The 12,351-nt window shown below is 49.2% G+C and overlaps 1 protein-coding gene across 5 annotated transcripts in view; it reads right to left on the bottom strand.

Moving 5' to 3' along the window:
• Positions 1-12,351, bottom strand: part of RPH3AL (rabphilin 3A like (without C2 domains)) — an 86,330-nt gene that overhangs the window by 52,594 nt on the left and 21,385 nt on the right. For 4 of the 5 annotated variants that reach the window (XM_084651071.1, XM_084651073.1, XM_084651072.1 and 1 more), the window contains 3 exons: positions 9,591-9,734; positions 7,376-7,505; positions 742-828 (listed from right to left, as the gene is read on the bottom strand). In XM_084651071.1, coding sequence (XP_084507197.1) covers positions 742-828; positions 7,376-7,505; positions 9,591-9,734 — 361 coding nt within the window. The remainder of the gene's footprint in view (positions 1-741; positions 829-7,375; positions 7,506-9,590; positions 9,735-12,351) is intronic. The other variant, XM_084651074.1, reaches the window with a different exon arrangement.

Here is a 12,351-nt window from a genome sequence, read left to right as displayed (position 1 = left end):
CCCCGGAGTGCTAAGCAGATGACAAGAAGGGAAGCATTGGCTGGGCTTTAGAGTTCAAATGGGACTGGGTTAGTGTGTGGGTTTCATAGGTGTAGACGCTTAGATACCATAGTGAAAGGCACTTGATAGACAGAGAGTCAGATCTGAAGCCAATGGAAAGATTCCCATAAACTTCAATGGGCTCTGGGTGAGGCCCATGGTTGGGGGATGCCAGACATTAAATAATCGTGGAAGCAGTCTAGGACTCTGCAACACAAAGCCCCAAGGTGGAAATTACAGTGCTTTTGCTCTGGAACCAGTAGGACAAATATCACTGCAGCTATGTGATAGGTTTTCTCTACCACTATGTAAGGGCCAGCACTGTGCAAAGTGGTAGTCTTGTTTACACTGCCTACGGAAAACCAGCGGAAGGGCAGGGAACAGAACCCACGTCGCCGGACTCCCAGTCCGGTGCCCTACCCACCAGACCATGCTAGGTGTCCCCTATGGCCAATGACTCACCAGAAAGGAAGCATTAAGAGATCCACACCACTACTCCTCCCGTCTCCCTCAGAAGCTAGACCTCTTGCCTCAGTGTGCCTCTGTCAGGCTAACCTGACCATGAGCTTAGTATCGCAAGTCCACCCCACACTCCCTCCCCCTCTCTCGGAGGCACAGCACATGAGGTTCTGACACCAGGCATTTATTTCTTACACAGATTTATGTTGGGGAAAGGCACCGCTCTCCCTTGTAGCTCTTTACCTCTCTTTGTTCACTGCAGATTTTGCACAGCCACAGAGGGCGTTTCTGGGTCCCAAGACTTTCAATTCCACATTTGGTGCAGACTTTCTGAAAATAAGAAGAGAGAAAGAGAAGGACACAAAACAAAGTCAATAGCTCCAACTCCTCACAATGCCACTCTGAAGGCAAGTTTCCCCCCAGAATTTAGGTTCTGCAAAAACAATTATTTTGATGCTCCTTTCATTTACACCAGCGTAACTAGTGATCCCAGGGGAGTCACTCCTGATCTACACTGGAATCAGTGAGAGGAGAATCCGACCCACTGCCTCCAGTTGTGTTACTCCTGATTTAAACATTTAAACAAAACCTGAGACCCTCAGAAATAATTTCCCAAGTTGGGCATTTTTTTACAATGATCCCCAAATGAAGTAATCATTTCCCTACAAACTCTAAGACCCAAACATAGCAGCACTGAAACTGACAAGAAACACAAATGAAATGATCTCATCCATTTTCACTGCAATATAAAAGTTAAACATGGAAAAACTGTTAGAGTTTTAAAATTCTTTCAATTTGAGTAAGTCAGGTAAAAGAACCCCACCCTCCCTATGTGATTTTTTAACCTGACAGTCTCCCTTTCAAAAAGTGGCTGGGCAGTTATTGATTCTCTGCTGATTTGGAAATGGAGTAGACCATACAAACAGGTGTATTTCCTGGAGACAACACCTGAATAGCATTTTATGGAATCTGTTTCTGCACAAGGAAACTTCCATGTCTCCACTGGCATAACAAGTCATTTAGAGCTTGACTCATCTAATATACTCTAACAAAGCTGATGCATCTCAATCTTGGTCTACAGTTTGAATGAGGAATGGGACGGAGCCTTTGAGCCTCTTTGGCCATCACAGCAAAAGCCACTCACCCAAGGGCCTAGGAGAGCAAAATCTTGTTTACAGCAATGCAAATTAAAGCCCCCAGTTGGGATTTTACATATTCCTCTGCTCTGCCTCAAGCCCTGGTCTGCGGCTTGGTTTTCCTTCCCATCTGTTGTCCATATAGGCGTAAGCTCTTTGGGGCAGGCACTCTGACTACGTGTCTGCACAGCACCTGACACAATGGGACCCCGATCTCGGCTGGGGCCTCTAAGCACCAGCTACTGCAATAGAGATAATAAACCCACTCTATCAGTTACACAAAACAACCCCAACTGCTTCTTCCTTCCCGAGTTGGGATTTCAAGGAGAACATGCAGAGCCACAGCTTTCTGCCATAGGTGCGAGCCACTGACGGGGAGAGCAGACAGCCTGGCCGGGGATGGGGAAATGGAATCTTTTACCTTGGGGTCTGTCATAAATATAAAGGGAAGGGTAAACACCTTTAAAATCCCTCCTGGCCAGAGGAAAAACCCTTTTACCTGTAAAGGGTTAAGAAGCTAGGATAACCTTGCTGGCACCTGACCAAAATGACCAATGAGGAGACAAAATACTTTCAAAGCTGGAAGGGGGGGAGAAACAAAGGTTCTCTCCATCTGTGTGATGCTTTTGCCAGGAACAGAAAAGGAATGGAGTCTTAGAACTTAGTAAGTAATCTAGCTAGATATGCGTTCGATTCTGTTTTGTTTAAATGGGTGATAAAATAGCTGTGCTGATTGGAATGTAGATTCCTGTTTTTGTGTCTTTTTGTAACTTAAGGTTTTGCCTAGAGGGACTCTCTATGTTTTGAATCTGATGACCCTGTAAGGTATTTACCATCCTGATTTTACAGAGGTGATTCTTTTACTTTTTTTCTTCAATTAAAATTCTTCTTTTAAGAACCTGATTGGTTTTTCATTTCTTAAGATCCAAGGGTTTGGGTCTGTGTTCACCTATGCAAATTGGTGAGGATTTTTATCAAGCCTTCCCCAGGAAAGGGGGTGTAGGTTTCGGGAGGATTTTGGGGGGAAAGACGTTTCCAAGCGGGCTCCTTCCCGGTTATATATCTGTTAGACGCTTGGTGGTGGCAGCAATAAAGTCCAAAGGCAAAAGGTAAAACAGTTTGTACCTTGGGGAAGTTTTAACCTAAGCTGGTAAAAATAAGCTTACGGGGTTTTCATGCAGGTCCCCACATCTGTACCCTAGAGTCCAGAGTGGGGAAGGAACCTTGACAGGGTCTAAATTGGCAATGAGCCGATAACGTAACTTACCCTTATTCCAGCCACAAGTGGGGCTTGAACATGACCCTCTGTCACTGGAGCTAAGGGGCCCAACTCCACGATTGATACCAATATAATCCAAGAGGCTGACGAAGAGCCCTGCAGTGCATCAGGTGATGGAAACATTGCTGACGGTCCTATCTCACCCTTGGCCCAGGACTCCGATCTCGCTCCCAGCTAGTTTGGGACAGGGCATCTCCCGACACTTCCGGTGGATGAAAACAGCATGGCCATGTCCCCCTCTTCTCTGAACCCCCTTCCGTTCACTATATGGCTCATAATACAGGCTGGAGGCAGCTCTGCCAGCATCGCTCCAGCAGCATCAACCAACCAGCATGCAAATGCAGCCCCTTGTGGGCAGAGACAGCTGAGGACAAACGGGCCCGAGAGACCAAACTCCACTCCACGGTTCCAGAACAAGGTACCGGAGCCACCCACAATGGAGGGAACAAACAACTGTGCCCTGTACGCTGTGCTCTGCATGGCCGGCCAGCCAGCCGACATGGCGGCAGCTGGGGGTGGTGGTGGGGGGAGATTAACTGGAGAAAGCACTAAACAATTCCACAGAGTTACTGTTCTTTGTTTCTCCCCAATTCTCATCCCTCCCCTCTGCTGTGAAATAACTAGTAACTGGCTGTCCCCACTTGGAATGGGGCTGTCAGGACTCAATGCCTTGCCACACAAACTGACAGGGACAGTAGATTTAAGCAGCAGAGGGTGCAGTCATTACCCGTTGCCCATTTCACTGCACCCCAACCTCCTCCTCTCTCTGAAGACTGACTCAGAAACTCAGCCTTTAATACACTGGCAAATTTAAAATGCCACATGGCATAATGCATTCAAATGCTCCCCCTAGTGGAGATTTGCAGAACTTTTATTCAATTTTAACTCCATATTTTAACACACAGAGAGTTTGGGGTTTTTGTGTTTTGTTTTTCTCAGACTTGCTGGAAAACTGGAATCTTAACCCAAAAACCTCACTGTCAGGTTCTGAAGAAGCCTCAAATAAATAGGTATGTGGATTTGCAGACACTTAAAAATAAACCCTGTCATCCATTAGCTGAAATGCCAGACTCTTTCTTCTTCACCTATTACAGGTTTATATTTATGATATATTTATGATAGTCATTATTGACACATCCTCAGTACGTGGAATATCAGACTGGGTCTCATTGCTGTTATTGCTGCATGTAGACTATGCATTTAAATGCTATGCTGATTTCACACTTGTTGTGTTGTATTTATTTCTGAAATAATAAAAACTCTTTAATATTGAAAAGAAACAAATACTAAACCAGAAGGTAGGACCGAGAAAACCCACAGGATTCAAAGGGCTGGAAGCCTCTATATTTTGCAGCAGCAACTCACTTAAGATGTATTCATTGCTCTGTTTCGTATACATTATGTTGCATTCATTACCAAAATTCCTGTTATTGGTCTACATGTGGAGGGTGTTGGGATTCCAGTGAGATGGCAGCATTAGCAAGAAATTTATGAACTTCAGAAATCCATAATCTCCTGACAAGTCACTGCTTATTGCACAAAACATGGAACAAGTGACAGAGCTCTCCTTAGGGGAGGGAGCATGAAGTTATGTTACATCTTTCTACCTGCTGAGGCTTAAGAGTCTGCAGTACATTATGTCTGGTCACTACCCACCCCCACCATGCTGCTGAAAGTGAAGTAAAAGAAACCAACCATAAGCCCTCAAACAAGTGGCATCCAGTGCTCTCAAAGCCTCAGGAGTCCTCACAGCAAGAGGTTCCTATCACCATACATAATGACAGGTTTCAGAGTAACAGCCGTGTTAGTCTGTATTCGCAAAAAGAAAAGGAGTACTTGTGGCACCTTAGAGACTAACCAATTTATTTGAGCATAAGCTTTCGTGAGCTGAAGTGAGCTGTAGCTCACGAAAGCTTATGCTCAAATAAATTGGTTAGTCCCTAAGGTGCCACAAGTACTCCTTTTCTTATCACCATACAGTTGCTGTGAAATTCACTAGAGTTCTTCCCTGAATTCCAGCTGACTTTTTCTGATCAGTGTCCAGTGAATTCCTGACTAAAGAGGAATTGTCTGGAAAAAACAAATAACTTTGCCCTTGGACAGACCTACCATGCAAGGATCTCAAGGTGCTTTAGGGTTCCCAACACACCCATGTGCCCTGCAGTGAAGGTAAAGTTATTATCCCTGTTTCACAGAGGGGGTAGCTGAGGGACAGTTCATGCAACCCTCTGCCCCATCCTCAGCACATGGGACTCACTGGAAGGTGGACCAGAAAATGCCCCAGTAAATAGACGTTTCCCTACAGTTCTAAGCTAGCTGGTTGTGGATGTGCTGAAAGCAGGATTTTCCAGGGGAAGAGGGTGGGGAGCCCGGCATGTCCTGTTATTCTCCTCACTTGAAATGAAGGAAATAAATAGCAGTCTCCCGTCCACTGGCCCTTATCTCCCTATGAGCAACAGAGAGTTGCAGGATTTGTGCCCAAGCTATCCGAGTGACCTTTGCCCTCTGCTCCACCAAGGACAGTTGCTCAGATGACCCAGTTTGCCCCATCTCTGTGCCCAGGATCTATGTGACCAGGCCTTCTCAGTTCAAGGACCACCTCCACCATGCAGGTGCCTCCTTCGTTACATCTTCTAGGGGGATTATCTCCTTCCTTCCGCCTGTGTTCCGAGTTGAGGATCTCTCTGAAATAATCTGGGCCTTGTGGTTCACATATTGGCACACACTCACCCCAGCACTGCTGCGAACAGTTGGGAAATCAATCTACATACACCTTCTGAATTCCAGTTTGATTTTATTAACTCTCTGTATCCTTCCTTGTGTCTTAGAACTTCACTGAGTTCTCATTGTGCTAAGGAGGCAGAGCAGTGGCACCTGGGTTGGGTGGGTGGACTATTGACATTCGGCCTAGATCTAACAGTGCAATACAATGGGTATGTTAAAGACGATGGCCAAAATAAGAAAAGGAGTTCTGTCCAGTTGGGCTGGTAACTAAGCAACAGCTTGCCTAGCAGGGGACTTTGTCGGGTGCACTTTTGGAGGAGAAGGCATGTGCGGGAGGGGGATTGAATCCCAAAGGATGCTTAGGAGTGGTGAGGAAACTGAGGCAGGGAAGGGCATGCGGTATAACTTGGCATAGCCTGCGTGCAGTCTAAAGAAAAGAGTAACTGTTCTGGAAGCCTTTGCAAAGCCTGTGTGTCCTGTGCTTCAATTATCACATGTTCCTGGAGAGAGGAACAGTAACCCAGGGCACCCACAAGGCTGGACCTCTGCAGCACCATCTGCTTAAGCTATTGGGATGTCTTAGGGGGTCTGCACTGGTCCTGGGGCCTCGGGCAGCTGGACTATGAGGTCCCACTTCTATGAAGGGGTAACAGAGAGTCTGTGCCCAGGGGTGCACCAGTGGGACTAGAGAGACAGTGCTGGAACCTGCCCAGTCCAAAGGAAGACCGAGAGGACCGCTGGATGGGTTGCATGCTGTGGGCTCCATGTGGCCACCTCCCCTGTAGTGGTGGGACTGGGGTCCATGGAGCAGCTCCAGCTGCCACACAGGCCTCACTTTAGCCACTGCTACCTAGAGAGGATATTGCCAATATGGGTGGCTCCCTTCAGCCTGCTTAAAAGGCTGAGCTGGGCCCTGAATAGACAGCTGCTCCAAGCCAGGTGCCTATGCTCATGCTTCCCTGTGCATGTCACTGAGGCAGAACTATGGAAAAGGGAGATTTCTCCCAGGGCAAGATGGGTTTCAAGTGTATGAAAAAAGCAACATCCCAGCAGAGGCTCTCAGATGATGTGGTGGTTGCCTTGGAGATCGTCATCTCCGCAGCTCTCCAGCTTAACCCCTTGGTTGCTGGAGTCCGGACAAGCAGTGGTCTCCCATCCAAGTATTGCACTGCAGCAAAAACCCTGCAAACTGAAGCCCACCATCTATTTCAACAGCACGGATGTCACTGGGACAGCAACATGCTGTAAGCTTGCAGCAAAGATTTAACCGTGTACCAGCCAGGGGGATGGCTCAGGGGACTACATATTAGCCCTGAAATAGCTGTAGTTCCAAAATGGATGGATCTGAAGTAGAGAAACTGAGCACCTTGCAGTTACAGGGCTGACGTTCGGATGAGACCTCGATAATGAGGCGCATGGAGTTTGCTGTGAGAGTTCCCCATTGAGCATAATTGCTGCCCCCTCCCCCCACTGTTTACCTAACTGATGTCTTCCACCCCAGACGTAGCTGCAGTTCATTGGGGTTCTAGACACAGGGCTTGTAAAGCTCTTTTGGGATCTTGAGGGAAATGAGAGATATTAAGGACTGGGCAGGGACCAGATACTTTGGGTTTTTATGACAAAGCACCCCACAGTTAAACGCTATTCAGTCAGCTACCACCCTCACCCCTGCAAGATGAGCCCGAGCTGGATTAGCCTCCTGGGTATTTATCGGAAAACAAGATGCCAGGAAGCTCACCTTTTTGCAATCCTGACAGAAGACTGATGTGGTCCCCAGCAGACCCAGCAGCTCACCACAGAGTAAGCACTGAGACAGCCCATTCCCCATCACGTTCTTCCTCATGTTTTCCAGCCGCTCCACCAGGCGCCTGTAGGGGAGCAGAGATTAGAGGAGATGACTCTGGAATTACTGCAGTGAGGCAGACTCTGTAGGGAGGAGCATGGGCTAGTGGTTAGATCTGGACACCTGGGTTCTGTTCCTGGTCCCCCACCCCTCTTCGTGAGGCTTTGAGCAAATCATTTAATCCTCGTGACTCGGTTTACCCACCTGCAAAATGGGAATAACAACACCCAGCTAACATAATATAATCAAACCGGGGACAGCCATGTTATATCCCTGGCTTGGCCCGTGAGTGCAGAGCAGAGAAGTTATGCTCACAGTGCATGCAGGGGATGTTTCAGCATTCTAACGAAGGGTGGCTAATAGGGTAGCTTCATACGGGTTGTATGGCCTTCAGCTTGCAGCACGGAGCAAAGGTTTCGCGCCTTTGGAACCCAGATGGGCTTTAAATGCGTATGTCAGAAAGCAGGGCTCCTACAGGAAAACAATCCATCCCAAAATGAAGGGCACAGAGGAAGCTGGGTAATCCCCACTGGCAACAGCTCAGGTTCTAGGACATTACCATGGGCTGCCAGTGCAAGGTGCAAGCTATGGAGACACCACCCTATGCCTGGCTGTGAGGTGGGAAGCCCAAACTCTGAGGCCACAGGACCCCAAGCGGGATGGGGAACACCAGCAAGCCTTTGCATTAATAAATAGGCGGCTTTCCATGCAAAAAGAGCAAAAGTCTGCTTGTGAGGGTTCCACAGCAGCTGGAGTGGGAATGCAGGGGCTGTCAACTTGACCACAGAACATGGATGGCGTACAGAGCTAGGATTATGGCGCTAGCTCACCAGCACTGCTTCTATTTATACATGGAGCAAAACAATAATAATGCAGTTTATCAAAGGCAGAAACCAGCAGCAGCTGTGCATGTGGGTGCACTAAGGGAGAAAAGGCAAGGCCATTTTTTACCCACCTACGTTCTCATTAGGACCAGAGCCTCATAAAGCAAGCCAGGCACCGATGGGAAAGCAAGGTCTGTTTGGAAGGGGTGCACACCTTATAGTGAGGAGGTTGGGCCAGACAGCAGAGCCATAAGGAGCCATCGCTGCTGATTTTGTAACCCGTGGCCTCCACATAACAGAACTTTAAAGAGTTAGTAGAAGAACTTCAACGAGGACTTTAACAAGCAAGGGGCTGGTGCTTAGAGGGACCTAGGGCTTTCCACGCTTAGCTCACCAGCCAAGTGGGAGCGGTTACCATCTGATGCTTGCACAGTAGCTTTCACATATGATGGGGCTTACACCATACTCTCACAAAACACCACCGTGGCTAGCACTAAATAGCACCCTCCCCGAGGTCCGGGCATGTCAGTTTCCAGGGAAAGGTTCTGGCAAGTCGGGGGAATTTTGCACAAACTGTGCCTAATCCAGGGGTCTTCCTTTCTTCTCACCCTTTAACAACAAGCCCCCAGTGGCTTCCTGCTGGGCGACTCGCCTGCTTTGATACAGTCAGGTGCAGGGTTAACACTGTCCTGTCTGCCAGGCCAGTCCTTTAGCTTAGCCAAAAGTCAAATGAAACATGGCGTGGCGAAGATACCGACAGACGAGGATGGTGCCAGTGAATTAATGACTCCGGCTAACAAACCGTTCCCAAGGAGTCAGCCAGCCAGAACACTCCACACTCACTGCTCTGAGCAAACAACCCCAGAGAATTCCTGGGCAGCCAGAGACTGTCACCCGGGAGTTCTGACTGCAGCCCCAACAGCAGCTGTGCAGCTCAGTCTGGTTCCTAAGGCCTTGGCCAGAGCCATGCGTGTGGCTAACGTAGCCAGGCCAAGCTCACCCCCCAGCTACACGAGGTGTTGCCTCAGTGGCTGTAGTCAGAGCAAACCCCTGGTCTAGACAATACCCAAGTATGGGAGTGAGAAGAGAGCTCCTGTCCTGCCTTTCGCCCAGCCCAAACCAGAGCTAGACAGACTGGGTGAGGGAGCCACTGACAGAACTGATGCTCAGCCTGTGTGGTGATTGGACCACAGCAGGACCGGAGAGCCACCCTCCTAGGATGGATCCTATGCCCTCCTCCAGGGAGAAATAAACAGCAAGTCCTTAGCTGGGAGGGGCGACCGTACCCGATTCGCTGCTGCTCAACAAGGTCCAGCTTCTCTGCCCTGCGGATGACCTCCAGGATGACCTCCAGCTCCTTCGGGTTCAGCACCTGTGTTTTCCTCTGCTTGTCAGTCTGGTTTGTGTGCACCGACCAGCCAGTTTGGAGCCTGCAGGGTGGGCAGTGTCACACTGAAGGCTGGAACAGCACAGAAAGCCTCTGCCACGCCCAGGTGCTGAGTCTGGGAGCCTAGAAAATCACAACCATCGACTTGCCTGCAGAGATGCTGGGTCCCAAGCAGGAATCTATCGACACGACTGTTTCACATCCTGCACTTCACCTTTCCCATAGGGCTGAGAACCGATCTCCTGCCACTAACCTAACTCCTCCCGCCCTTGGATTCCCCTTCTTTTGAGCAGGTCTAGTTTTCATTTTACATCTGAGTGTCATTACCCCAGGTGGGGTGTCAGCAGGAGAAGGAAGCATTGTCTAGTGGTTAAAGCAGGGGTCTGGGCCTAAACTTTCCAAGATGACCAGTGATGTTAAATACCTCCATTTTCCACTGCCCCTAAGACACCTTAGAGCAGTGGTTCTCAACCAGGGGTATGCGTAACCTTAGGGGTACACAGAGGTCTCCCGGGGGGCACATCAACTCATCTAGATATTTGCCTAGTTTTACAACAGGCTACAGAAAAAGCACTAGCGAAGTCAGTACAAACTAAAATTTCATACAGACAATGATTGTTTACACTGCTCTATATACAGGTTGAACCGCTCTAGTCTGGCACCCTTGGGACCTGACTGGTGTCAAACCAGAGAATTTGCCGACCCACAGGAGGTCAATGCAGAGTGCCAGCGGGTCTCCAGAGGCACAGGAAGAAGGAGTGGGGGATGCTGTAGCAGGGAGTGCCAGATTAGAGAGGTTCGACCTGTACTATGCACTGAAATGTAAGTACAATATTTATATTCCAATTGATTTATAACTATAGGGTAAAAATCAGAAAGTCAGCAATTGTTCAGTAATAGTGTGCTGTGACACTTTTGTATTTTTATGTCTGATTTTGTAAGCAAGTGGTTTTTACGTGAGGTGAAACTTGGGGGTACGCAAGACAAATCAGGCTCCTGAAAGGGGTGCAGTAGTCTGGAAAGGTTGAGAGCCACTGTCTTAGAGGATCCTGATTTCCAGAAGCGCTGAGTGCCCCTGCCACACACACACACTGACAGGCTCCTTTAAGGCATCTCATGCTGAGCATCCAACATTATTAGGTACTTTTGGAACCACAGGCCTGGGAGTTCATCCCCAGCTCAGCCACTGACCTGCGGGGTGACCTGGGGGATGTCACTGTCCCTCCTCTCTGTCAAATGATTTAATTCTCCTACCCCTCACAGGCTTACAGGCCTAACTCACTAGCATCTCAGTAAAGGGTTCTGAGACCACTAAATGACCTCAGATATGCTCGAGCAGCACAGAGTACCATGATAACATGCGGCTCAGTGCCAGATAGCCAACCCTAAGGGGAGCTCCACAGCAGAGACTGCAGGAGGCTCTGTCCTGCCCATACAACGCTTACAGCCACTGTCCTGTCCAGCTGGGCACTGTTACATTTTTAAGCCATCTGAAGCAGACCCCCAGGAGGTTCAGCTGGGAGCAAGACTGGGGGCAACTGGGCGCAGGCTGCTGCCAAAGGAAAGCAGCTAGAACAAATACAATTCAAGCCACTGACTTATCCCAGTCCCCTCCCCACCAGCAATCTGACTTGGGGGACAAAACAAGATCAAATGACATGTGCCTCCAAACAAAAGAGCAGGCACCAGCTGGGGGAGGCCATGAATTATAGATGGGGTGCTGCTAGGACTGGCTTTTGCATCCACCAACTTTGCTTATTAAATATAGGGTCGGTGGTGGGAACTCAAAGGAGGGTGGGGGTTGCAAGCTATTGCGCAGGAAGGAAACTCCAGACAGCATCCAAGCACAGGGCTGCGCCTCAAGAGGCATCCGAGCAGCGATTCCTGTGGCTGCCCTCAGGGAAGCCAAATGACATAGTTGGCCTCCACAAGGCAGCTGCATTGACACTAAAACACCTGGAGCAGGGCAGCACTAGGGGTCCTGGCAGATTTCACAAGCTAAGCAAGGTCAGGTCATTGCATGGATGGGAGACTGGCTGGGGCAGCTAGGTACTGCTCTCAGTGGGGCGGGCAAGCCACTAGCTGGTCCACATTTGGCCCAAGGAGGGGGGGGTGGGCTGCACTGCAGTGACACACTGATCACTGCACAGCTTGTGTATCAGTTTCAGATTTTAGAGCACGTTCAATCCCTTTAGGCAAGGAGGAGTGATAGCAGCGATGCAGGATGTTATTACGCACCTGCCCTCCTCAGCACAGGAGCAAAGCCACCAACTCCGAGGAAGCTCAGGTCTCACGGGGAGCAGGAGAGACCTCTCCCCTCCTACTCCTGCCCAAGCCGGGTCTGAAAAGCAGCCACAGCTGTGGGTGTGGAGAGACCCAGCTCTCCCCTAGTCTCTAGATCAGGCAAAGAGACAGGGCATGACCCTATCATGAGCAGGGCAGGCTGGGAACCCTCTCCAAGGTCTGGAATGAGAGCTAGGGCTTGGGCTACCCACAAACCAGAAAGAAAGTAACTAACTGGGTTTTGATCCGCCCCATTACCTACTTGGCTGCAAGTGTGTCTGTGAGCAGCAGCTGTTCAGAATGGAAGTGTCCTATGTCCACTGAATGGCTTTGGTTTTCATGTGCTAATCCCACACTCAGACTTGCATGGGGAGAAC

Source organism: Lepidochelys olivacea, assembly GCF_965140295.1.
Source record: "Lepidochelys olivacea isolate rLepOli2 genome assembly, chromosome: 17".
Classification (NCBI taxonomy): domain Eukaryota; kingdom Metazoa; phylum Chordata; order Testudines; family Cheloniidae; genus Lepidochelys; species Lepidochelys olivacea.
Note: the sequence above shows the minus strand (reverse complement) of the source record. Positions and strands in the feature narration are given on the sequence as shown.